General features: G+C 44.9%; 1 protein-coding gene across 3 annotated transcripts; it reads left to right on the top strand.

Annotated features, from left to right (window-relative positions):
• Nucleotides 1–321: 321 nt before the first annotated feature.
• lpin2 (lipin 2) lies at nucleotides 322–27,785 on the top strand. 3 transcript variants are annotated; one of them, XM_080465179.1, is made up of 20 exons: nucleotides 322–535; nucleotides 5,767–5,967; nucleotides 8,139–8,234; nucleotides 8,613–8,980; nucleotides 9,058–9,165; nucleotides 10,766–10,892; nucleotides 10,965–11,295; nucleotides 11,379–11,478; nucleotides 11,949–12,196; nucleotides 13,061–13,154; nucleotides 13,227–13,296; nucleotides 13,374–13,466; nucleotides 14,065–14,141; nucleotides 14,260–14,407; nucleotides 14,622–14,770; nucleotides 16,374–16,460; nucleotides 17,440–17,592; nucleotides 18,003–18,117; nucleotides 23,850–23,953; nucleotides 25,146–27,785. In XM_080465179.1, exons 2-20 carry the CDS (start codon nucleotides 5,776–5,778, stop codon nucleotides 25,288–25,290), a joined length of 2,805 nt encoding a protein of 934 aa, XP_080321305.1. In that variant the 5' UTR covers nucleotides 322–535; nucleotides 5,767–5,775; the 3' UTR covers nucleotides 25,291–27,785. The 3 variants fall into 3 exon arrangements, with proteins under 3 accessions (XP_080321305.1, XP_080321304.1, XP_080321306.1); XM_080465178.1 differs by lacking the exon at nucleotides 322–535 and adding an exon at nucleotides 3,406–3,725; XM_080465180.1 differs by lacking the exon at nucleotides 322–535 and adding an exon at nucleotides 3,832–3,878.
• The last annotated feature ends 90 nt before the right edge of the window (nucleotides 27,786–27,875 follow it).

The following is a 27,875-nucleotide window of genomic DNA, read 5'->3' as shown; positions in this document are numbered from 1 at the left end:
TTTCCACTAGAAATCTTCAGCTTTCAGCTTTATTCAGCTTCAGCATTCACACTTGCATTCTCTTCTGGAAATGCAAACCTCGAGTATTACTTTTAGTTTTATACTGTGAGTCGTTCTGAAGCCACTACTTTTACACCTCTGCTTGAGTAAAAGGCTTGAGTTGATACTTTAACTTCTACCAAATAGTTTTTTATATTTATACTTCAACTTAAGAAACGAATGTAAAAACGTTTGACACAAATGTACAATCTGAAAGCATTTAGTTCATTTTATACCACAGAAACAAAGCAGATTAGCTCCAGAGATCATGTGAGCGGGTTTGTGTGGAAGAGGAGTGAATTAATGTCCTGGTGGAGGAGCAAAGTCTGCCGGGCCCCGCACAGCCCCGCACAGTCCCGCACAGCCCCGCACAGCCCCGCAGGAGGCGGACCCACCGGGCGGCTCACACGTCCTCGGAGAAACGAGCAGGTTCACGGACAGACATGGAGACTCTCCGAGGAGCCCCACTGGCAGCTTCCCGCTGAATACCCCGCAGGTGAGCGCTCGACGCGGACCGGGCTCCGGACTCCGGGCTCGAGGCGTACCGGGCTCGGGGCTCGGGGCTCGGGGCTCCGGGCTCCGGGCTCGGGGCTCCGGGCTCGAGGCGGACCGGGCAGCCTCGATACGGAGCTGCTCCTCGGCTGTTGTTAGCTAACATGTCGGCTGGCTATTTATTCCAGCTCCACCGAGTCGCTTCGACCCGGAGCCGCCAGATAGAAACATAAATCCTCGGTAGGAGGTGGAGCGGCTTCGGGGCTCCGAGAATCTTCTGGGTAGCGGTACGCGGAGCCGGTAACGGGACACTAGCAGCGCCTGTTAGCCGAGCCGCGGCTCCATTCATTCCCGTTCAGCCGTGGAGCCGCTTGGATCTGCTCCTGACACGGTCCGGCTGTTTCCCTCCGTCTCTGCTGCTTTGACCTGTCAACATTGTCACCGCTGATGAGAGCTCGAGACGTTTTAACCAACAGAGGCGACATTTTCTCATCTGTCACGTCGCGTCTGCAGCTAACAGGAGCTAACTGCTAACAGAGTAAACATCACAAGTCTCCAGGCTGCTTTATTTTATTTGTAGGCCTAAACCAGAGACCAGGCTCATTTATCACCAAAAGACACGTTTTTATATCTCTGCTTAACAACCAAAAGTCATCTAGGGACACAAAACATGTTTAACCTCCTCTCTGACGAACCCACAGCTCACAAAGCTGTTTATATTCTTTTACTGTCCACGTATACCCTTTATGAAGCTCCATAACTACAAACACCATCATGTTTCGAGCTATTTTAGGTGTGTGTGCGTGTGTGTGTGTCTCAGAGATGGAAATTCTTCATCCACCTGCCACTAAATCCTAAAATCCACCCTTGTTTATGTACAGTTACAGTACAATGACTAGAAACATTTTTCTACCATAAGACATGCACATAGTATTTCCCAATTCGTACTTGTTATCAGAGCCAATTATTGAGCAAAACATGTGATGCCAATGAAGGATCACAGGGTAAAACTATCCAAGAATCATCTTGTGAAACAACAGGAGATGAAGTGTGAATATTCAAACATACAGTTTCAAAATTAAGATTATATCAATATCTCCCTGAAACTACAGGAATGTACAGTAAACTTACTTCAACTCATTTGAAATGTTCAACTGCACTGCACCCACCATTAGGTGATTAACAGGTTATTAATATCTACAAATGTCTTCTTGTAACTATAGAATTAATTATGCTTCATTATTTCCTATGTTCATTTGCACTGGACCCACACAAAGAAAGTGGAACTTGTTATGGAAAAGTCCAACAACAGTACAGAGAAGCTACCAGTTTAGCTATTAAACACCAAGTTCTTACCACTACACCAATTCCAAATGTTGCACTATAACTGCATATGAACAACAATACAAACAGATCTACCGTGTTAAATCAGGCTTATTTAAGAAAATATCAATGTATAGAGAAAACAACACTTGAGAACACACACACGCACGCACGCACGCACACACACACACACACACGCACACACACACAGAGGTTTCTGGGCAGTTTGCTGTAACCTGAGAGTATGGGAGCCTCCTGTGGTCTCTCACTGAGTGAATCCTCTTTTCAGAGTAAATCTGCTGGGATCGTTACAAACCAATTCCTCCATCAAGTAGTGAAATCATACGAGGAAAGAGTCAAGCCGCTATAACGCTGCGCACCATGGTGTCTGAGCACAAAGAAAATCCACCTGCAGAACATGTTTGAAATGAAGATGTTAAAGTTTTGTTTTTCATGTTGAACAGAATGTAGCAGATGCTGAATTTATGAAGAGGATTTTAACTGTTTGTGTCAGAGCTCTGTTATTCTCTCCACATGTCAGATATACATTAAATAGAAATGAGGTGCTTCTTTCTCCTCTCTCTCTCTCTCTCTCGCTCTCTCTCTCGCTCTCTCTCTCTCTCACTTTCAGATTCTTTCTCTTTGTTGTTTTTGACACTATATAAAGACATTTAAACTGAATGAATTTGTCAATGCGATGAGAATCCCTTTGAGTGATTCGTTGCTGTTCACCAAAACACAATTCCATATAAATCTCTAACGGCTTCATGGAGCCGCTACAGATCGGCTTTGGAGCTACATGTGGCTTCATAGCTGCAATTTTCTGATCTCTCGTATAGACGAGTGCCCCTAATATTTTGATTCAGAGTGTACTTCTTTAAGTCTCAGCCTGGGTCCTTGGCTCAGTAACCTCGGCAGATGTCACTGTGGGGTCAAGGCCTCCCACTGACCAGGCTGCAGGAGGCTGGGGGGCAGATCGGTGAGCCTGGACTTTGGTATCAAATTCATGTAATGTTCAATGTCAGAATGGATTTTTGCATGTTTCTAGATGTTCTAGAAATTAACCAGAGCACTCCAGGAAAACCAGCCAAAGCTTTCTGAAACTTTCTAAAAACCCTGTAGAACATCACTAGTCTGATGTTGGCCCCACTCATCCGCCAGTCTCCTCCACTGTTGGGTGACTCCATTGGGTCTTTTTGGCAATAACTTTGTGGTTTTGTTGGTTTATTGTCAGGACTCTGGCCTGGCTGTTTCAGTGATTCAGTGTTTTCAGGTTCACAGTCGGGAGACAGTTGATAGACAGAAATCAGCATATTAACAAGTAACAGTCTCCAGTAATGACCGCGACACCATACATGCATGTCGGTCTTGTTTCCCTCCTCGAGCCAGCACGCTTATCACGTGGAAAACATTGCATATATCTGTTCACAGGAGGTAGCAGCCTCTTATCAGCTGCACACTGCCACGTTCAGAGGACCACCTGATTGGCTGAGCCAGCCATTCACTCGTTTTCTGTCCTGTCAGCTGACGTGATCGGTCCAAGGGCACATCCTGTGCAGTAGAGCAGCGGAAGGATGACAATGTTTACAGCAAGTGTTACACAATGGCCTCTTATCTGCATTTACCTCGGGGAGTGTTGTTCCAAGATGATCAGGTGCACCATGTTTGGATTTGCATGGCGAATGACAAGTAGACGTAATCCAGATGTGATCTGAGGGAGACATCGGTCCTGGTGCAGCAGCCCAGACAAAGTGATGAAAAGGAAGAGACCTTGGGGGAACTGGGAGCTCCCAGGAAGTAACTCAGAGGACAGCACAGATAGCAGCGAACAGGATGGCCCCTCCTCACTGAGGTCCTCGTCCTGGTTCCTGGTGAGTCGGCTCCAGCGGGACTGCTGGTACTCTGGTCACACCCCGAACCTGCTGGAAAAACAGACCAGCACTTGATTCTGGTGTCAATGGCCTCTGACAGGGTGAGGTGGTCTTTGCCAGACTTCAACGGGACACCTCACCACGGTGAATAATGTCAGTTTTAGGCTTGTGTTGAAGACTTCTGCGGCTCTGAGTTATTGTTTGTGACTTGGTGCTTGAAATAACCTTCTGATAATCATCACCTGTGTTGAACTCGTACTTTGTGGACTGTAAACTGTTGTGACCCCTAAAGGAAGAGCAGTGGATGATTACAGACAACTGACCAGTGGGGCCATGCAGTGGCACATACAGCCTTCATCAAAATGGGCCCCTTTCAGCATAGTAACCCACCCTAAACTGTTCAGTAGTTTATGGAGCACATGAAAGAGTTGAGGTTGTTGACAAGATCTCCAGATTGTAATCCAGAGCCCACCCAGTGCGTGTCAGAGCTGTACCTTCTTCTGTGGTCAGGGTGGGGTGTGGTTCCACTGAAGACCCTCAGGTGTGGTGGTCTTCAGGCATAAGCAGCACCAGGGATGGTAATCTTCCACTGATCTGTGCATTGCGGCCGATTCGAAATTAAAATTAGTCATTTAATTTGTGACCGCTTCTTTGCTGCAGCCCTGATTAACACTCCCTTCTCTCCCGGGGAACTGACGTCTCACCACGGACCTCCAAAGGAGACGCTGATCTCCTTTGTTCTCCTCCATGAGGTGTCGCTCCCATCCGTTTTGTATGGGACATTTTTTTTTCACAGTTTTTTGGAATTAATTCAGAAACAGTTACCCAAAAAGATCCCAAAATCTAATCGATTGTCCTTGAATGGTGACAAATCATCCCTGAAGATGTCATGCAATTCAGGTTAATCCGTGTCCAAAAACATAACCTTTGCCCCAACGTTGGTGGGCGAAGGTAACCAATAATAAGCCATAATATTTCTCTTGACTGTTTTTCAGAGTGTAGAAATTGCTTAAAAACCTTAATCTTCAGGCCCCCTATGGCCTATGGCCCCCAAGACCCCCAGAACTTTAGACTAAAATAATTTATTCCTGTCGCCATCCCTGTAGGACAAACGGGACGGTCTCAGAAAAACTGCTTCCTGCCTGATGGATATAATGTGTATATTTAAATTTGTTTCATGTTTCAGACCTGCTTTCTTGACAGAAACATGGATCTGTGGTCAGTGTGTACACAGTGTGTATGTGCCCATGTGGATCTGTTTGGTTCAGATAATACGTGTTTACTCCAGCTTGATGACACATTATCCAGATAGCCTGAGAATTTCTGGATAGACTTTGTGATGTTATGTCTCGTGTTCTGCTGATTGCTGAAGAAAACTTTCTCCTGAGGCAATCAATCCAGGCTGGTCTTATCTCTGACTTTTTATAGCCTCCGACCATGTTTGAGTTCATAAAACCTGACATGGAAGGCCTCATGTATGTACTCCTTCTCCTCTTGGCTCAGGCCTGTTGAGTCACGTTGTGTACAGAGATAACACAGAGTGGCGTCACAGGGAAGGTGAACACTCACAATTCTTAGAAGAAAAAAAACATGTCAGAATACTGAATATAACAAAAATAAAATCAGACATCTGACTTATTTCCATTTGATCAAACTATTCATTTTAAGTTAGTAAAAGTGTAACAAGATGGACTGAACAGACATTGCATGCTCTCAAATGTAAACAGGAAGTCAGAAGAGGGAAGAGGTTTGTGCCAGTTTCCGCTGGCTGTTCACCTAGTCCGATTCTGTCTCTCTGTCTTTGGTTTCTCTGCTGATCACATACCAGCAGAACCACTGCTACCCCAGAGGAATAGAAACCAGATGCAGAGAGATGGAGGTTATGCCTAAAAGGCAAAGTCAGATGAGGCTCTCTACTCTGAACCCCCCCACAAAGGATAAGTCTATAGTAATGGTGGTAATGTGAGGGAGGTCCAGCAGGAAGAAACAGGTCTCTGCCTTCCCTTGAGTAATAACTGATGTGTTGTTCTTTCTCCTCCAGACGGACACCATGAACTACGTTGGCCAGCTGGCGGGCCAGGTTCTGGTCACTGTCAAAGAACTGTGCAAGGGCATTAATCAGGCCACGCTATCGGGTTGCATCGACGTCGTGGTCGTCCGCCAGAGAGATGGCACATATCAGTGCTCCCCGTTCCATGTGCGCTTTGGCAAGCTGGGCGTCCTGCGCTCCAAAGAGAAAGTGGTATGGAATTCACTGCTTTTCTGCTGGCTTCAGTCCAAACACCAAGATCCTGTCTGAAGCGGATCACATCTTTATCCTAGTTTTCAAACATTTCAATCCCAATTTTGATTTCATTGCAGAGCGGGCTATCTTTGAGGGACTGGGTGGCTTTTCAAATAAAATATGTCTTTAGAGAGAAATGAACCAAAAACAAGCCATAATGAAGCTGCTCATTAAAAAACTTAAATCATGTATCAAGAAAAACTGCCTCATCTCCTCACCTCTACACCATATCTCATCACCTCACCTCCACTCCTCCTCATCTCAACACCTCCTCACCTCATCTCCACTCCTCCTCATCTCAACACCTCCTCACCTCATCTCCATATCTTCTCATTTCTTCACCTCCACATCTCCTCACCTCATCTCATCTCCTCTTCTCTTCTCACCTCATCTCTTCACCTCATCTTCACTCCTCATCTCCTCACTTCCGCACCTCCTCATCTTCTCTCACCTCATATCTTTACCTCCTCATCACCATTCTTCCTCACCTGCTCATCGTCATACCTCCACACCTCCACTCTTGATCTCTTCAGCTGAGTCTCTCTGATTTACAGAAAGGATTCTGTAAATAATGTGATTCATGTTATGAATGAAGTCTGGATGTTGTGATTGAACCCGTGTGCAGGTCAAACATCATTTCATTGCTGGCAGAGCCGAACTTGTATGAGGTTCTTGCTGCAGAACTGATTAACCATGGTGGAGGTATTTCTAGCTCTTATTTCTCACTGAAAAAAAGTAGCTTTGTGGCTCCCGTGTTTCTCTAAGTGGAGAGAAAACCTTCTCTGGAATCAGGTTTGAACACGGTGTCAGTAAACGCACATGATACAGGAACAAAGCCGCTGTTTTCCTGCAGCTGGGGTTACTGAAAAGTAGTTTCTTGGTATTCAAGTTGTGGTTAAGGATAAGAATGATAATTTCCTCCAAAAGAGCCTGATGGACAGTAACGGAGAGCTGGGATCTATTCTGGGAACAGCGTCAGGAAAGCCTGTGTGCTTGGACCTCTGCGGATAATGATTTGTGGTGGTGGGAGTGAGGTGGGTTCACCTCCTCCTCAGAATGCTGATGGGCTGCAGAACTGTCGTTTCCATGGCAACAGCTCTGCAATCCCGTGTGGGCAAATGAGGAAATGTGAAGGACGAGCATATCGGTGCGATATGAGAGATCCTCCAGAGCTGTCACTAACTCATCACTTCACCCAAATCATGTGTAACATGTAAAACAAGCTCAACACAGATCACTATATACTGACCAAAACGAATTCACAACAGAAGATGGTTTAAGGTTTAAGGAGCTGACTTTAGTGGATTCACCTGTTTTTTTTCTTGCTGATATGCTGAAGCGTTAAAACATGGAGGGAGCATTTGGCTGCAGCCGCCTGCCAAGTACTCATTAAGTTGTGACTGTAGGTAGTGTGTCTGTCCTCACGCACCCGCCACACAAACATCTTTGGAAAGTACTTTTTTTTTTTTTTTTTTCACTAAAAATCTAAAGAAAGATTATAATTAGTTCTTCTTTCCCAACTGTCAAGTGTGTGGAGCTGAGAAGGTTCGGTACCTGCAGTGTGTGTGAAGGGCCGAAGAGGACCTGTCTTCAACTGATCAGCAAATCTACAAACCACACTGAAATCCCTCGTAGCTGCATTCATTAGGTGAAACTGAAGCTTTACAGCTGCAACAGAAGAAGCAGCATTGCATAAGGAGCAGCAGCTTAATATTGATGGTTTGGTCTCAGGTAGCAGTCGTGACCTGCTCCGGACTCAACATGAACCCAGATCAGAGGTCTCAGCCCAGAAGAACTGTTGAGCCACTTTCCACCAAATAAAGATCACCTGGAGCCGCTAAACATGTTCATGTACATTTTAGCGGTTTTATCTTCTTTTTTTTTTCACATCCAAGACATTTTGCCAGGAGACACGAGTCTGGTATATAAATACACTGAGTTAGTCGGGTTTCTGGAGCTGCTTCCTCTGGAGACGAGAGGATCCCACGTTGATGGAAGCATAATTAACGATGCAAAATATGATTTGTACACATAGACAGGTTAAATGTTTTGGTCTTTCTAATTTGGATTTTCTGAAAATGTTAAATGTCCCTGATTAGTGAGTGTTTATCTTCTGCCTGATGTTTCAGATTGACATTGAGGTGAATGGCGAGCCTGTTGAGCTGCATATGAAGCTCGGGGACAACGGAGAAGCCTTCTTTGTCCAGGAATCAGAGCAGCTGAACGTAAGAACGGAGCTAAAGTTTCGAACTTGATCATAACATGGCAGGAGCTGACAGTGAAAGATCGACCATACTGAGGGAAGAAGGAAAGTCTGACACAGTACGAATGGAGGATTGTCGTTATAATTAACATGATTACAGTATGGTTAAAAGAGCGGCAATTCGTCAATAAGTACTGCTTACTTGAACATAAAGAACCAGAAAATCATTATTTATTGTATTAAATTTGTCAGAAAGCATTTGTAAAAAGTAAAAATTGAGATACTGAATGTAGGTGACATGTTGCTCAGGCTGACAGCTGACACACACCTTGCCTCCATTTGCTCCTTTAGAATTTTCTTCAGCCATTTTTTTTCTCTCTCTGCATTTTTTCTTGAGCAGATTGTCCCCGCCCACCTGGCCACCTCTCCCATCCCCACTGAGAGTCACCTGTTCTGGATCTCTGAGGTGGAGCACAGGGCCCCAAAAGACCTGGAAGCCCTGGACCCTGTGGACCTGGAGGACCCTCCCCAGCCCCCTGCTCCCTCCACCATGGCGACCAAGAAGAAGAAAAGACGGAGAAAGAAGCACAAGGGAGACCCACGGAGGGAGGAGTTGACCCCGCCCACACCTGGCAATGCCACTGCTGCTAATGCTACAACCGCTGCTAATGCTACAACCGCTGCTACGTCCAGCAGTGGGCAAAATGAAGAGATCTTTGAGATGGAGCTGAGCTCTGATGAGGACGCTGCGGCAGCACACGTCTCCAGGTGTGTTCCCAGCCGGTGACTGCAGCTCTGGTGGTGTGGAGTTGAACCATCACTCACGTTTCTCTCCCTTTGTTCAGGTCGACCTCGGTCACCATGATGCGAGACATTGACCCCAAACTACCTGCAGCTCGACACAGCCTGGACGGTTACCCGCTGTCTGACGGGGACTGGGTTGACACCGACAGGTAGGCTTCAGCATCACCATGGAAACGCAGCATGTTAAAACTGTGATTCTAGTGTGTCAGACATTTGAGTCAAAATGCTGGTGAATGACGTCACTTGAAAGAAAACCTGGTTATATTATTGGAAATAAAACCAGCGTCTGTGAAATGAGCATCACAGCATCACTGCATTCAAGGTCTGCTGTTCAACAAGAAGCATTCAGGATTCACACCACATTTTAGGCGAACATGTAACGTGTGCTCATGCTGTTGGTTATTATTGTGAAAATGAGATGGTAACCAGCAATGACTCACCCGTTTTTCATTTATTTCATCTTTAAATTACCTTTGTGGAGGAACGACTTAGGTTGAGTGGCCATGAAGGAAGCTGCCCAAGTCAGTGGCTCCCCCTAATTACTACCTAGTAACTTGGTCAAAAATAAGTCCTGGTTGATTTAAATTGTAGTACTAGTGCACAATATGCCTAGAAGCCAGTGGGAGAAATCAATCCAGAGTAAAGGACCCTAACGGCTCCGTGGGAACAATGAACCTCTCGCCTTCAAGAGCAACATGAGCACTAGCCAGTCAGCCATGGAGGCACAACAGGTGGAGGAAAGCATGTGAGTTTGGATCGGAGAAAGAAAATGGTGCAGCACTGAGGGAAATTAAGGAAGAAATCAACAAGACCAACACCAGGATTGACGAAGCAAAAGAGGAGATTGCAGAGGTGGAGGAGAGATTACAGGGAGTGGAGGGAGAACTGATGGAGCTAAGTAAGCCACAGACTCATCTGGAGGGTTGGTCCACAATGAATGGCATTCAGATTCATGGTATATGTGAAGAGGCTGATACAATCTCATCCTCTGTGATGTCTTTTGTTGAGTTGCTCTTAAAAGAGAAACTTGACCTTCCACCCTCCACAGACCTGTTGATTGAGGGAGTGCATCGGCCTCTGGGCATCCACCCGACTCGAGACGCTCCGCGGCGATCAATAGTGGTCAAATGTTTGACCCACTGAACCAGTGAAGGCGGGATGGCGGTAACGGGGCTTTGTGTTCCAGGAGAAAAGAGTGAACATCGATCATGACCGTGCTCCACAAGTCTTCATGAAACACTTCCAATTCCAGACAACTTTCCCAGCCAGGCTGAGTTTTCTGCCAGGATATAGAAAGGTGTATCTTATCCTGCCCCTCTGCTTGCTCTGCGGGCATTTTTCAGCCTCCCTCCTCCTCCCCCTCACAAATTCAGGGGATAAATCTTGATAGAAGGATCTTTTTTCCCTTCTTCCTTGCAGGGAACAGCATTTTCTGCTGGTCTGGTTTTCCAAACTTTCCATTGGGGGGGGGGGGGTGTGTGTGTGTGTGTGTGTGTGTGTGTGTGTGTGTGTGTGTGTGTGTGTGTGTGTGTGTGTGTGTGTGTGTGTGTGTGAGACATTTGCTAATTATTGTCTTTGTTTATTGCTCATGTTGGTGACAAACAATTTGGAATCTATATTGTGCAGCTCTAGTTTCTAGACGAGTTAATGTTGCACTGAGATTCTCTTAGATTTCTTAGGGATGTGTTTGGATGTTGGTGGATAATAATGCTTGGTGTGTTTGTTTGTGTGCTGTTGGTTTTGTTGCAGTCACGGCTTGTCTCATCCCTTTTCGCCGAAGAGCGACTCTGAGCTGGTGGTGAGGCCTTCAGAGAGCTTGCTCAGAGCTGAATCCCACATGCAGTGGACTTGGGGCGAATTTCCTGAAACAACCAGGGTGAGCACTGCTTCCAGCCACTGATGCTGCTGTAATCACATTACTCTGATCACTTTCTCCATGGACTTCCAGATCACCAGGAAAGACAAAGCAGAGCCACTGAAGACGGTGACCATCACCCCGTCGGAGAGCACACACTTCCGCGTCATTCTCAGCTCCGAGGCCATGGAGAGTGAAACAGGGACTGAAAAGAGAGATGTTTCCTCCACCTGCACCATCATCAAGCCTGAGCCACGCACCCCCATCACCACTGTAACACCCATCGGCCCCCCGGCGTCTCCCAGCATCTTGACCTGTGTGAGTCCAGCCGCCACCACGGAGCCCCTGGATGTTCTGCCGTCCAGCGTGGCGACGTCCACCCCTTCCCTCAGCCAGCAGAGTGACTCTCCTTCCAAGAAGAAAGGTACGTCATCCAACGCTTTTAATCAAATTGGACTTTCACCTGTAATGATTTAGTTTTGGTCCCTAAACAATGTTTGACTCCAGGGGTCCCAAAGAGGAGCCAGCACCAGGGTCCTGAGGACATCTACCTGGATGACTTGAAAGCTCTCGAACCTGATGTTGCTGCAAGATATTTCCCCAAGAGGTGAGCTTCGGGCTCCGCACTCTGTGTACTGGAGAGGCAAGAAGGATTCACCTGGAGCTGCAAAACATGGTTAAACAGAGCCCAGCTCATACATTTAGATATTTAGAATCTCACTATACATACTTCAGTTTAAATGTAATTCTGGTTTTGGGTGTTCAGCCATTTTTATTTTCCCGGTGGTTTGAATGGTTACAACTGTTTTCAGTTTATTTGGACGATTTAGATTAGTTCCATTTTGAGCAGTTTTGAGTAGGCAGGTGACATTAGTTAAACCTTTCTCTAATTTGAATGCCATATCTGTCACCTTTAACTGTGAAGCATTCTGAAGATAGTCTGGTGTAGAGCAGCAGGTGGCAGACCTGTGGTGGAGCCTACAAAAGAGGTGCTTGACCTCCTTAGGCTGTTTTAAAGTGATGGTAGTAAAAGACCTCACAGAGCACAGTCCTCACGTGCCTTTGTTTGGGTTGCAGCGAATCTGAGGCAGCCACGAAGCACTGGATGGACTCTGAGCTCCACTCTGACCTCCACTCAGAGCTCCACCCCGAGCTCCACTCCGAGCTCCACCCCGAGATGCACTCCGGCTCTCAGTCCCCTCAGTCTGTGGGCAGCGCAGCGGCCGACAGTGGGACCGAGTGTCTGTCCGACTCAGCCAGCGACCTGCCAGACGTCACTTTGTCTCTGTGTGGAGGCCTCACAGAAAATGCAGAGATATCCAAAGGTAGGAAGGTTGCACATTAAACAAGATGCTTAAAGTGCTTTTTATATAAAGTTCTGCTCTGCCATGACTCATTCAACTGCACATTAGTGCGACCCTTGACCTCCCCATGCACTGTACCGTGGCAGCCCACCACTCTGAGAAATAGAATAGATTAAATACAGAGAAATAATTTACCCAGCAGTGATCACACACACACACACACACACACACACACACACACACACACACACACACACACACACACACACACACACACACACACACACAAAAGATGTTAATCATCCAACATTGTTTTCCTCTTTGTTATTTCATTAGCTTCCCTTTTGCTGCATTTGTTGTATTTTTCTCTGGAAAACTGCCTTCAGATGACTGTTGAAATGGAGTTTAATTAAATTAAAAGTCAGTCGGTCTCCTGCTGTGAAACAAGTGGAGGCATGGACTGTCTCTGCCTGTCAGAACTACAGTGGGACATACCTTCCTGAGTGCTGGACGTCCGTCATGACCCACCTGAAGCTGTTCGCTGCTTTCCTTCCGTGGACGATGTCTGACAGACTCTGTGGGAACTGTAATACAGTCAGCAGCCATTGTTATTTTTTTATTTTTTTGCTTCCAACAATCTGAGTTTGAGGACAAGATGCTGACTGAAGTGTCCACACAGTGATGAAGAGATGATGAAGTGTCAAAGACATCCCGCAGCGCTTTAGTGTGCCAGCTTTGGCCTGAACTGAGCCGAGTGCTTAGTATGTTGTGGCTGAGATGCATATGTGTGTTTTCTTCTGGGAGTGAAGGTCATCTTGCTGTGGCGCTCATGCTCTGACCTTTTCATCCACTCCCTCTCTCATTAGTCCTTTTCTTTGTTTGCAGAAAAATTCATGGAGCACATCATCACCTATCATGAATTTGCTGAAAACCCAGCAATTATAGATAACCCTAACCTGGTAGTGAGAATAGGAAACAGGTATGTGAACTCTCTGATTTTCATAATAAGCTGCTGAGTGTGGCGTCTCACTGCTGTGTACTGTGATCTCAGATATTATAACTGGACTCTGGCTGCTCCTCTGATTCTGAGTCTGCAGGCCTTTCAGAAGAATTTGCCAAAGGTAACCCAAGTCTGCTAATTGCCCTCATTCTTTCCCTGAAAGCATTGCTCTCATCCATCTTCTGTCTTCTACGGCAGACGACGGAGGAGGCCTGGGTGAAGGAGAAAATGCCAAAAAAGTCGGGACGCTGGTGGTTCTGGAGAAAGAGGGCAGACAGCACAATCAAACAGGTGTGGGAATGTCACCAAAGTTTAAGTGTTAAGTTACACAGACTTCCTGTTTTAAAATAAGTAATAAATAAATTCTTATGAAATGGAATTTAAAGTGTTTTGTAGTAAATCCGACATGTTTTTCTTAAATCTTTCTAGTTGAGTACATTTAAACTTTCACTCAAGGAAAAACTTGGTGCTTTCAGTTTGACCAGTCTTTTTCTTACAGTATTACCTGTACCTCTACCTCGGTCATGAATGAGAGGTGTACTTTCAGTTACTTGTTTTAACCTCTAGAATATAAAACAAGTAACAACAAAGAGAGAAGTCAGACAGAAGATGAGACAAAACCAACTCCATTAAAACTGACAAAAACAGTTTTGTTCTTGTTTTTTGTTCCACGGTTAAAAGAATTAGAGCATGTGGTTCTAAATGAAATTACAATTATCATTTACAAGTTGTGGTCTCTTCATTTCAGAGGTTAAAGATATATTTTATGGCTTCAGATGAATGTTGTTTTGGTCAGTGGACAGTGGTAAAACCGTCTCTTTCATAGTGTTCTGTGGGTTTTTCTGAGAATTTTTGACCATGTTATTTGTTTTTTTCTTTTATGCTGCAGTCGGAGACAAAGCCTGACAACAAGGAGTCTCATCTTGAAGAAGAAGCCTCCGTATCTCAGGAGAAGCTTCCTTCACCGTACGTGACACCACAACCTTTACAGAGATGTGTTTTTAGGGGGGCCTGTTGATTATGAAATCACATAAATTCAATGAAAAACCCTAAAACCTCTCTAAGTGCTGTTGTTTCCACTCAGGCCTAAAGCAGGAGACTCCTCCAGCGATGAGGATGCTAAGGAGGTGAGCGCTGCCTCCTGCCAAGAGCGCCTGGCGCCTGGAGAAAGTCTGCACCATCCCAGCCCCCATGCCTACAGGAAGTCACTGCGCCTCTCTTCTGACCAGATTGTACGTATTCATCTGAATCCTCAATGTTCAGCTGTTATTTATTTTCTTCTGCAGATTGTATTTTGTTGTCGTTTCGAGCTTGTTTATTTGACAGCGTAATGCTCCCTCTGCCTGCTTGCTGTGACCTGCACACTGTGTCTTATACTGGTAGTCTGTAGGGGGCAGTAGAGACCTGTACGTGTTCAGATGCCTTCACAGGTCTCTGTCTCTGCAGGCCAGCCTGAAGCTGAAAGAAGGTCCAAACGACGTGACGTTCAGCATCACCACTCAGTACCAGGGCACGTGTCGCTGTGAGGGCACCATCTACCTGTGGAACTGGGACGACAGAGTCATCATCTCCGACATCGACGGCACCATCACCAAGTACGAGTGGAGCCACCACTCTGAAACTGTTCTCTGACGCATGTCGACACATAGTAGATGAAACCAGCTGATGATGATGCAGTCAAATATAAACAAGTCGCCACGCTGTGAGCCAACTGTAAGAGTCGTAACAACATTTTGCCAGGAATGTAATAACACAGAAACACAGAAAGTTGGAAATTAAAGCTTATTTCGCTGTGTTTTGCATTTTGCTCATCAAAAGTAGGGATAGCCTTTGGTGTAGTCATACTCATTTATTGGGGATAGAAACTATGCAACTCTCAATTATGGTTGTAAAAAATCTTTATTACAATATGTGCCTGTAGCCAAAATTAATACATTACTGGTTGCTACAGGGACTTTAACCAATTAACTGTAACATATACTGAAGCGCATCAAACGAGTTTCCGCACTTCAATCTATCATAGCCACTATTTTAAATCCACATTCTTTCTCCCAGGATATGTTGTAGTTCTTTATTACCTCCTCCAGAAGTTTGTTTGAACGCACCGGCCTCACTCACCTGAACCACAGACGACACACTCGTTTCCATCGAACTCAGGTGTGTGTCTGTGTGTATATGTGAAGGAGGAGTCTTATTCACGAATACATTACAAAATTCTACAGCCGCTTGACGGTTTGTAGGAAGTGAATGCAAAATTCTCAACCTGCCAGTTTGTCATGTTTGTAAGTGACTTTACTTTAAAACAGTCCTGAACTGATTATCATGACATACTTAAGGGGGGGGGGGCGTGTGCACGTGTGCGTGTGTCATTTCCACTGTCTCACATGCACCATGTTGGTATGTCCTCGCTGCGTTTCCTCTCTTTCCCACCTGGTGTAACGTGCTCAGGAACTTCATCACCATGGACACGCAGAGTCCTTCTCAGCGCAGATGAAGGACTATTTATGTTAAGCTGGTTGATTACCTTCCAGCTTTGTGCCGCCCACTCTGTGAGGTTCACACGGTGGTCAACATCAAACGGGCCCAGATGGACTGATGATGTGTGTGACCTTCAGGCCCACCGGTGACACTTGGCAGGGTGAAGAGTGCAGCACTGTAATGAGCCCATTTCCATCTCATGTGGAAGAACACCGGCCAAAAGCAGAGGGCTACACACTGCTCTCCTGGGGGCTTTACCTCCTCATTAGCACAAGGCAGTTTCTGATGTCATACATTTATGATAAAAGTTAGCCGTGGAGCTTTATTTAACCTGCCCTGAACACCCTGTTCCACTTCGTTACATTAATGGACCTTCTTCCTCTACACTCCACTCCCAATACATGTTTCTCAGTCGAGCTTCATGTCATCAGTTCAACACTTTCTGGCGCTAATACGAGTAAATCAACACGATGTTGATGTCTTTGTGCTTTGGAATGTGTTCATTCGAATTACAGTGTTCTTTCTCTAGTTAGAGCCGGTGTTAATCCTGAAATAATGAAGTGAAAACAATCTGATGCAGTGGAACTCTTCTGACTGGTTAATCTGTTCACATGCACAATATGAACGTACTGTCCAGACACATGTTGATTATGATGCATGGTGCAGCCGTGATCCTGTTTCCTCTCTGAAGCTAATGAAGCTGTTTGTTTACTGATTCAGGTCGGATGTATTCGGACAGATCCTGCCGCAGCTGGGGAAAGACTGGACCCACCAGGGCATCGCCAAGCTGTACCACTCAGTAGCTGAGTAAGTGAACGACATTGTAAATGATCACAGGACAATGGATGGTAGGACTGTCGGGGAGTGATTCCCAGTCAACTTCCCGTCAAGCTGGCATTTCCTCACAGCGACTTCAAATTTTAATCTAATGAACCTTTAAACAAGCACTGTGCCATTAAAATGCCTCTAACGCTAAATGACTCTCCAAATGTCTTTTCACTAATATCTGTGTGCCACAGAAGCAGCTTAAAAACCCATTCATTCAAATATGCCAACTTTTGACTTTCTACCACCTGACAGAAAGCATCAGTCTTCAATCTGACCCACACAGAGCTGACAGATACTGTCACGCTGAGATCTGACTGCTAGTAACTCAGGGTGTAACTTAGACTACAACAACACAAGACTTACTCAACTAGTTCAGTGTGATGGAGAGGAGAAACCAGGGGAGCAAGAGTCAAACTCAAGTCGAGCTGCAGAACCTTCAGCAATTTAAGAAAGCTGGAAGGTTTTGGGGAGTTGTGTTATGAAAAGGTCACACCATTATTAATGTCTATGTATGTCATTAATACTCAACATCTATAGATTTGAAGCAGCATCTTTCCTTCAAAAAGATGAACACTAACATACTGACAAAGAAAACCCGGATAAACCAGGTTACAGCAGGTTGAACCAGGATACACTGTGTGAACGCAGGATTATTCAGAGAAACCAAACCAGGGAAAACATTAGCGCTGAAAGAAATAGACATTTTTAATAGATTCAAATTCAAAATGGTTATGATGCTCATCGGCACATTGCATTTTACAGAGAATCTCTGCTTTTCTAGAATCTTCATGTGAAAACAGACCTGTCTGTCGTTGCGTTATGGATCAGTCTTGATGATAAATCTGAACTGCTTCTATCTAAAATAACAAACAGCCATGGTAACTAGTAGCTGGTGGTTACTTAGTTATATTCTGTGATCGTCGGAACTTATGAATGAGAATTGGTCCCCTGTTGGCAGGAATGGCTACAAATTCTTGTACTGCTCAGCCCGAGCTATCGGCATGGCCGACATGACCAGAGGGTACCTGCAGTGGGTCAACGACGGAGGCATCATCCTTCCTCGAGGACCTCTCATGCTGTCTCCCAGCAGCCTCTTCTCTGCTTTCCACAGGTACTTAAAGGTCTTCATGTAAACTAATTTACACTGATCAGAGCTCTTCCACTGTATAAACAAACTGATTCAACCAGCCTGCCATCACCAGTCAATGGCAGCCCATGTAAAATCCCCCCCAGTGGAGAAACTACCCAAAACAACACATTTTGAGCCAAAAGGTGTAATGAGTCCTGCCTCTGGTCGGCCTCGGCTCAGTGTATGGAGGTCGTTCAGTGCCAAGGCTTTTCTGTGATGTCACTCGGATGTAGATGACTTCAAAGTGTTTGCTTGCAACTAAAACAAGCTGTTTTCAGGTGTTGCATGAGGAATGTGTCCTATGTAGTGGAAGAATGGTGAAACATGGCCTCTTCATTCTAGTCTAAGTACATACACGTGTGTCGACCAATGAAAGTTTGTTTTTGCTTCAGGGAGGTGATTGAGAAGAAACCAGAGATCTTCAAGATTGAATGCCTTACAGACATCAAGAACCTGTTCCAGCACAACAAGCAGCCGTTCCACGCCGCCTTTGGAAACCGAGCCAATGTGAGTCTGATTGGTGAGCTGATCATAAGTCAGCGGTTATGCAGATCAACATCCACTGTTTTCTGCCTAAAGCTGCGTTCACACTGCAGGGTTTGATGCTCAATTCTGATTTCTTAATGAGATCTGGTTTCTTTGCGTGATCGTTCACACAACGTTTTAAATGCAACCTCCATCAAACTGCAGTGTGAATGTTGTCCAAGTGACCCGCAAGCACAGAAGATAGCGTGACGTCATGCCCAGCATGCTGTTTCTGAAAGTAAATATTGATGTTACACCAGTCAGTGTCAGGGTTGCCAGATCTGACTTAGTTTCCAGCCCAAACGCAACATTAAAAACAGTCCAAATCTAAACTTCTGTGGAAATCATGTTAAAACCGTAAAACTCCTACATGTATAATAAAGAACACGTCATAAGCACACAAATGTACAAAATAAACAAAGTTAAAAGGTAGGAGAATTCGACTCCAGAATTCGGGGGACACCTGCCGTATGTGGCAACACAGGTCAGCGTGTAGATCCATTTTCAAGTGGTTGTGCAATAGGAGGCAACAGAATTTGGACAAGATGACGAGGGAGAGAAGAAGGACAATGAGGGAAAAAAAAAAAGAGCACAGCTTTTAACATTTAGGTGGAGCTGCTTCCTCCGGCGCTGATTAGTCATGTCACATCCATGACGTGGAAGTCGCATGCATGCGACTTGACCATTCAGACGGCGGTCCTATTGAAAGATCAGATACATATCTGATTGGATACCACATATGATGGCGGCCTGAGTGTGAAAAAAAAATCTGAATTCCAACATTCACATGGCCACAAAACTGATGGGACATGAGACACTTGTGAACAGAAAATGAGAATTGGATCTCATTTGCCTGCAGTGTGAACGCAGCCTTAGAAATGGTTGTCAAGTCAACTTTATTTAAAGCAACTGCAGCTGAAGCCAGTTTGCTTTACATAAATGAACTAATTGTAACAGAACATGATGCTAAGCTCAGGCTACCTGGTCCTCATGTGTTGAGGTGAATGAGACTCTGAGCAGTTCATCTGTAGCAGACTTTACACAGTGCTGGTGTTTCTATCAATTAATTTTTACTTTTATTTTAATTCTATAGCACCAAATAGAACACAGGCAGCTCACTGCATTTTTACAGAGAAAAACTCCACAGTTCCACAGAGCAAGCACAAGAGACTGTGGAAAGGAAAAAGTCCCTTTTCTTCAGGAAGAAACCTGCAAAACCAGACTGGGGTTGAGACTTTCTGCTGTTCTGGTCGGAGATTCAAAGATAGAAAGAGAAAGAAGGGTTGGACAGAGACCAATAATCAGATTGTCATGAATCCACTGGCTGCAGACATGATGGAGGCTCAGACCAGGAACTTTCAATTCTAACTGTCATAAGAGGGAGGGAGGGAGAAAGAATCTTAACCTACAGCAGCTTCACTAGAAAACGGTCCGAGGTTTCCTGAAGCAGCCGTAACTGTAAGCTTTATTAAATAGAAAAGCCTATCCTTCAAAGTAGAGACTGTTTCAGCCTTCCTAACTGAAACTGGGAGCTGGTTCCACATGAGAGGAGCCTGAACGCCGAAAGCTCCGCCTCCGTCAGAGCTTCACACCCGATCAGCAATATTCAAATTAAAGACTTGGTACAATCAGTAACTCAACGGTATTTAATGGAAAACGAAAATAGATACAATAAGCCGCTGTTCCACGAGCGGGAGGTTACGGTACGATAAAGCGCACCCAGGCCCGACTCTGTGACGCTGTCCCACCACAGAAAGTACGGTAAAAATGTAGGCGGGGTTGTGAACGACTCGGAAGTGGCTGCCGGCCGTCCGAGTTGTTCTCTGTGACTCAGGTTAAACTTTCTCATTGCAGCGTCCAGCTCCTGTTGAATCTCCTCCTGTTCCTGAGAGGAGCGTCTATCTCGTTAAAGACGCCATGTTGTGTCGCTCGCCGACGTTTCAATAAACCAGTTAACAAATCAACCAGTGAGCACAAAGTGGCGTATGTAAACAACACCGGAGGGTTTACGGCCGATGAAATAGTTAAATATTGCGGGAAAGTTGAGAGTGACGATGGTCACTACCAATCAGCAGACGGCTGCGTCGTCGCTCCTCCTCACAGACCCGTTCCTCGGTGCCCGGTACCTCAACAGAGGGGTAGTGGAAAATGGTAGCCGGCGGTCACGGGTTCTTTCCGTACCATCCATAACTTTTCAGTTGGACCGCGCGAAAACCTGCCCCGCCCCGCAACGCTCCGCGACAGACAGTGCGGTGGAACCGCGCCCATAGTGTTTTTATTATCTCATTACTGAGTATCCCAGTACTAGTCACTCGTCAGTTGTTGTTTTGTCTCCATGTGAAATGAGACACACACACACACACACACACACACACACACACACACACACACACACACACACACACACACACACACACACACACACACACACACACACACACACACACACACACACACAGAATGCAGAGGCGTTGCTTCACAAACAGGAAGTCTGTGGTTAGTGTTCGGTTGCTGCCAGTACCATGGCATCATCCCGTGTGTTCCCACATGTCTATATAAAGTATTAAAAGTTTGTTCCAGAAGTTTCCCACAGGAACTTTTCACTGTTTCTGATGGTTTTAGTCTATTAGAACAAGAGGCGGTTGTTTTTTTTAACCAGTGAAAGTTGTTGGAGTGTGATCACACGCTCAGTCTTTACAGCAGTAAAGAGCTCATGTACATTACATGTAAATGTATTTTATCAGGATTTTATGTGACAGACCAACACAACGTCAAACAGAAGGAAAATTATTTATGATTTTCACAGGTTTTTATGAATAAAAGATCTCTGGTGTTGAAAAGTATTGATCCCTGAGTCAATACTTTGTGGATCCTCCTTTAGCTTCAGTCACAGCTGAGGTCTCCTGGGGTCGGTCTCTACCAGCTTTGTGCTTCGACACACTGAACATTTTGTCCATTCTTCTTGGTAAAACTGCTCCGGCTCAGTCATAGTGGATAGAGAGCGTCTGCAAACAGCAAGGTTCAGGTCCTGAGAGAGAGTTTCTGTTGGATGAAGGTCTGTTACTAGGTTATCATTTAACCAACCCTAAAATACATTTAACCAACCGTTAACTGTAACAGCACTGTTCTTGTTGTTCAAAACTTTAACCAGGTGTTATCTTGACGTTAAAGTTAACACACCTACAGACCTTGGTTAACTGTTTAACAGTGGTTAACTCTCGATACCAGTTCAACAAAGGAAGGATAGGGTGGACCGTGGACTTAACTTTGATAGAAGTCAATACTCTAATGAAGAGTTACGCCTCTTACGCCATAGAGAAAAAAATAACGTGTGGGAATGAGATAATAATTATTAACCTCAAATTAATAACTGGAGACACCGAGTTACTATCTCCTTTCCTCCTATTATATTTTTTCACCAATGTTTCCCGTCATATTTGCTGTTGTGGAGCTTTGAGATCAAATAATGTGGCGCACATTAGATATTGATGTTTTCTAACTAAAGCATGTGAAATACAGACATGTTAAACTCACCTTGGTCCAAAAGGAGAGGATCTAATTCTCAGCAGCTACGAATCACGTCTCTCCTCTTTCCCATAAATAAATGAGTTTGGGACTTATTTTTCAACATTTGGGCATTACATTGTGAATTTCTGCTCCTTTCACTTTATTTCTGGACGTGTCTGAATCAAATGCTTCAACATGGAGGAATGGAGGTGTAGAATGATAGAACGCTGCTCTACTGCCGTTTCCATGGCAACCTACATAAACACTCTGTTTAAAGTTCTCTTTCACATGAAGCCATTAAAAAGCTCATTTTATGTCAAAAAAAACCCTCCAAGCTTTCATTTCCAGTAGTTTGTAGTTTGTTTAGTAGTTACTGAGGAACCAGAAGCATTGCTTCATTATAAAGAAGTTCTGTGGAGCGTCTCATAGCGGAGCAACGCAACCTCATGCAGACCTCAGCCTGCGGTCAGAACGCCAAACAACACCTGGTAGTGAAGTTAGTTACAATCATGTCACCATGAACAACAATGGAAAACTGGTTTGAAATCCTATATCCTTTGCAGCTGACTGAGTGACGGCACAACAGCGGCTCCGCCGTCACTACAATATTACTCCAGGTGATTAATTCGTGGCCACGAGTAAAGAATCTCGTTCCCTCGCTTTATTAATTTGAGTTAACGACTTATTATCTCCTTCCAACGCGATATTTTTTTCTCCATTGGCACTCCGGGGCTACGTACAGTCCACTTTCTATGTCATCCTCTCGGGTCAAAATTAAAAAAAGATGAGGCAACATGATGCCTCGTCGATCATCCAGCTCAGTTTTCATCTTCCTCTTTAATATCCTGGCAGCAGCGGAGTTTGTCATGTTTTATAGAGCAGATAAAAACACTGCGCCGCCTCCACCAGTGTCATTTCTGGTTACCGAAAATTACATTGTGGTGACATAATGCGGAAGAAAGGAGACTTGAAAGTGGGCGGAGCCTTGGGCGGAGCAGCATCAGGGATGCTAACCAGTGACGTTAGCCTCACTGTTAACTTTGACGGCGGCGTTAGCTAACGGGATGACTAACCATGTTTTAAACAACACATATTTAATGGTCGGTTAGCTAACAGCGGGTTAACCAGTGGTTAAAATAACCCAGTTTTGAACAACCAGGCCCTGGACTCTGTTTTGATCTAAACCTTCCATCAGAGCTGCTGGATGTTTACGGTCGCCGTCCTGCTGGAAGGTGAACCTTCGTCCCCGTCTCAGGTCTTTTCAGACTCTGCCAGGTTTTCCTCCAACGTTGTCCACTCTTTGTCTCCATCCATCTTCCATCAACTCTGAGCAGCCTCCCCGTCCCTCCTGAGGAAGAGCAGCCCCGCAGCGTGATGCTGCCTCCACCATGCTTCACAGTGGGGATGCTGTGTTCAGGATGGTCTGCAGTGCTAGTTTTCCAGCACACAGAGCGTTTTGTTCTCCTCTGAGCAGAGCTCCTTCCTCCACATGTCCACTGAGTCTCCAACATGGCTGCTGGCAAACTGCAGACAGGACGTCTTCTGGTTTAGTGGCAGCAGTGGCTTTCTTCTTGTCTGATGTGTGGAGTTCAGACTGAACCTTTGTGGATCTCTGCAGCTCCTCCAGAGTTCCCATGAGCCTCTGGGCTGCTTCTCTGATCAACGCTCTCCTTGTCCGGCCTTCAGTTCAGGTGGACGTCCATGTCTTGGTAGGTTTGTGGTTGTGCCAGACTCTCTTCATTTGATCGATCGGTCCTCCGTGAGATGTTGAGTTTAGGACTTAACCTGCTTTAAACTTCTCCACAACCTTCTCCCTGACCTTTCTGCTGTGTTCTTTGGTTTTCATGATGCTGTTAGTTCACAGATGTTTTCTAATGACCAGAACAGAACTGCTGGATTCTTACTGGGATCAGGTTGCACACAGCTGGACTCTATTTACTGATGAGAGGACTTCTGAAGGTTCTTGGTTGACCTGGATATGATTTAAGATGATCAGGGATAGGAATACCTTTCGATGCAGCACTCTTCAGTGTTTTATTTGTTAATAAACTGAAAACCATGTATCATAATGTACTTCCACTTCACGTGTTGGTCTCTCACTTTAAATCTCAATAAAATACTCTTGTGGGAAAGTTCAAAGGGTCTAAATACTTGTGCAAGCCGCTGTATCCCTGCTGTCCCTCACGGTGTGGGTTTCCTCTCTACAGGATGTGTTTGCCTACAAGGAGGTTGGAGTTCCAGTGTGCAGGATCTTCACCGTGAACCCGAAAGGAGAACTCATTCAGGAGCAGACCAAAGGAAACAAGTCCTCGTAAGTCCTGGACTCTGCCTTCGTTTCACATCAGCAGCACGACTGTTCAGTCAACAACAAAACATGTACTGTAATTTCTGGACTATAAGCTGCTACTTTTTTCTCACACTTTGAACTCTGTGACTTTAACAATGACGCAGCAAATTTATGGATTTTTATGGGACAACGCGCTTCATGCCACCAGATTCTACTTCTGCCTGTGTCTGCGTCGTTTTAAGCGTCTCTGCTTTTCCAGAATTTCCCCTATACGTGATCTTTCTGTCTTTCCGACCTCGTCTCGGTATTGCAGCCATCATGTGCTGCTTTATGTGGTCCGGTTCTTACTGCAGGAGCCGACAGCCCTGGGTGATGCGTTCAGGTGCATCACGTAACTCCGACCTGCTGTGCTCCCTGACTGACCAATCGTCCTCCTCTGAGTCACAATCAGCAAATAAGCGATAGAATACTTTATCAGTGTGTATTTTTGCTGCGAGAATTGATGGAAAAAAAAATGGACATTCCTGCGCAACATTTCCTGTCCTGTTACAGCGTGGACACCTGCGGCTTATAGACAAGTGCAGGTTATACATGTACGATGTTTTTTTTTCTTGCGCTCAGTAGTCCGGAAACTACGGTAATCATCAAACCTCATTCACATTCTAACGGCTCACACTTCATTCACTGGATGATTTCCATCATTAAAGGAGTTGATTAAATGAATCACTCATGAAAATAAGAACTTTTAATATTTTATACAAACAATAAACCTCAAAGTCACAGAATACAATATAATAACTTGTAAATTCCATGATATTAAAACGTGTTTTTAATTGGTCTTTTAATGTCATTTTTGTCTTTGAACGACTTCAATCTGACGCTCCAGCGACTAACAATTCATCAAAGTCTGTACTTTGTCAAACCCTTGACCTCTCCAGGACCCTCAGCATTTAGTTCTCATCACAAACATAAGCATCATTTCATCAAACTGACATTCAAAGGATGAAAGATACCAACGTAGCTGAATGATTTAGTCATTTAACATATTGATGCACAGTATCTTTTAAATCCCATCCAGCAAAGAGGCTTTTGGACCTGGATGTCTGTGGTGACGTTAGAGGGTGATCCATTGATCTGTTCCACAAAGAAACTCTTCCGATGTTAAACCTTAACTTTTATGTGGCGTCACTAACGGCTGACGGTGTTTCTTCTCCAGTTACGGCCGGCTGAGCGAGCTGGTGGAACACGTGTTTCCTCTGCTGAGCAAAGAGCAGAACCAGGCCTTCGTCCTGCCAGAGTTCAGCTCCTTCTGCTACTGGAGGCAGCCCATCCCCGACATCGACCTGGACCAGGTGCTCTGACCCCCAGGTCGGTCTCTCTCTCTCTCTCTCTCTCTCTGATTCCTGACGACTCTTCAGTGATGATGAAGAGGAGGAAGAGGCCACCTTGTTTCTCTGGCTGTGGAGCAGCTCTGAGGGGACGGCAGCAGAAGGAAGCGCTGTGGGCACCATGAAGAAGAGCAGGCCGATTCAGCCGCAGTCGTTATGTGCTGGTCATGTTTCACTGTTTCCTCCTGCAGCTCTTCACTGCACTGACCTGAACTTTCCTCTGCACTCTCTGGTGTTGTTCCTCTTTACTGGCTACGTGAAGACAAACTCTTTACAAGATGAAGCAGCTTCCTGTTAATATTTCTCAATGTTCCGTCTGTTCAACTAGTTCAGCCAGTTTTCCGTTAACGCCATCATTGTTTATACTCATTATTATGTTCAAGTGATTGGGTAACTCAAGACGAACTCCTCAACATCTTCTGGTCTGTTTATTGTAGCGTGTCCCTGCTGGTTTCATCGCCTACTAACAGCTGCTGTGTTGGTTCGTCAGTCTAAACATGTGATGGAGGGAAGAGGCGGAGCAGCAGATTACCTCCTCGCGTCTTAACGTCACGATACACACTAATCAACGACAACCATTTAATGAAAAGTTAAACGAAAAGCACAATTCTGATGGCGCCGCTGTCACTTCCTCGTTGGTTTTCATTACGTCACGTCCTGCCACAAGAGGAGCAGCGAGTCCCTCTGACATTGAGCCTGCTGTCCGTTTAAGAGGACGAGAGACGTTTCCACTCTGAAATGAGACGTGGACTGAGGGCAGGCTGGACTCCACAGTCTGTCTGCTGCTCCGGCCTCTTTCCTCTCCAGCCGATGTCCTGATACGACGACACGGGACCGTTTAGTCCATCAGGACCTGTAGGATGATAAATATAGAACCTTCCGTACAGTCTAGTACAGCTTCCAATGTTTTCCTTTGTTTCAGTGCAGAGGTACGACTAAAGTTTACTGCAAAATACTTCAGAAAAAATATAAAAGTTGAAAAGATTTCAGATAAAAACAACAGAATAATGTTTGAAAAACACTGAACAGTTTGTGTTTCTACAGACTCCTCCTCACAGTTTGGTAGTGTGCTCCCTAGAGGACAAATCAGGAACAGCAGTTGCTCCCAAAGAGAAATGGGGGTTAATGTCTGATTTTGGCATTAGTAATGTCATCCCCCCGGCCTCCTGCTGCCCAGGTCAGGCTTCCCCGTGGTACATTCTACATTTCAGTATGCGATGTTCGTGGATTGAAATGTTTAAGTCTGATGTTTCCGTTTCACAAAGACACCCTGTGAGGAGGTGGAAACCTTCTGAACCTTCCCGTTTGTTCACCGCCAACACGCACACTTTACAAACAGACACAAAGCTAATGGAGGGATAAGATGCTACATTGTGCACTGCTCGCACTTCTGTAATACCACTTTGAACCACAGGGTGGTGTGACGAGTCACTGGTGAGTCACTCACTGTCTCCACTGGCCTCAGTCCTGAAGCTCATGGAAACATCTCGGAGGCTTAGAACCTACAGCTCTGCAGCCACGTGTGGCGGCGTCATGAAGATTTCACTAAATTATTTGTAAATAAACATTTTTAACTTCATTGCACAGCGGACTACAAAGGACTTGTGATACTAGTTGAATTAGAAACCTTTTGCCACCTGACTGCTGCCTTCCATTAATATTTGGTTAATAACCCAGCACTTATTCAATGTATAGCTCCAAAAACATAGTTTAAAAGATAAATATATAATTCAACGTGGACCAAATCAAAGTTTCACTGAGAATCGTTCTGGTTTATCTGCATGTTTAATATGTGGACAGAAACAAGGAAATGTATGTTGAAAATATTAAAACGTTTTTGTTGTTGTAACTCTAACATTTTATAAGTGCAGCGTAAGTCTCAGTTTTGGTGAATATAGTGAAACTACTCTAAACTTTACAGATGAAGAATAAAGCAGGCGATGGGTTTTATTTGGTGGAGAGAAAAAAACCCAAACAGATTTTGGCTGTAAAAGCTGCAGACCTGACGGAGCGCTACAACAACTCACCAACAAATGCACAAAATATTCCATGTTGAACCTGCAGAAAGCTCCTTCTGACACTTTGAATAGATTTATCTAAGTAAGTAAAGGATTTCCATTCTTTCTATGAAAGTAAAACTTCCTGTGTGAAAGAATCACACTGCTTCTTCTGGATCTGTGCTATATAAGCTGTGTTGTGTATATAAGATACTTTTCTTCTGTCTGATGCCTTTTCTCTTGTTTTCTTTCACAAGTGTGTGATCATTAGTGAAACTGTGCGGTTCTGTTGGGATGTAATGCTTGCTACTCAATCACGTCTAACAACCAGTTAAAAAACCTAAATGTATGCTGTGTTTGACTTGTATAGAAGGAATATGTTTCATAACAAAGTGGGCTCTATGAAGGAGAGAAGATGCGGCCTAATGAAGCGAGCGGCGTGTTTCTACTGAATAAAGTTTCTAAACTGACTTCGTTTGTGTGCGTTTCCTTCTTCTGCAGTCGAGAGTCAAAGTTCGGCAGAGGAAACTCATTTTCAGGATTTAATGGTGTGAGAGCGGC

This window comes from Lipophrys pholis, assembly GCF_963383615.2.
Source record: "Lipophrys pholis genome assembly, chromosome: 1".
Classification (NCBI taxonomy): Eukaryota; Metazoa; Chordata; class Actinopteri; order Blenniiformes; family Blenniidae; genus Lipophrys; species Lipophrys pholis.
Note: the sequence above shows the minus strand (reverse complement) of the source record. Positions and strands in the feature narration are given on the sequence as shown.

Excerpts from the sequence above, each read along its gene's own strand:
- lpin2 (XM_080465178.1), top strand. The coding sequence starts at position 3,609 with ATGAAAAGGAAGAGACCTTGGGGGAACTGGGAGCTCCCAGGAAGTAAC. Across the intron at positions 13,297-13,373 it reads TTCAGAAGAATTTGCCAAAG|ACGACGGAGGAGGCCTGGGT; the intron begins GTAACCCAAGTC and ends CTTCTACGGCAG. Across the intron at positions 14,408-14,621 it reads GCCTCTCTTCTGACCAGATT|GCCAGCCTGAAGCTGAAAGA; the intron begins GTACGTATTCAT and ends CTGTCTCTGCAG.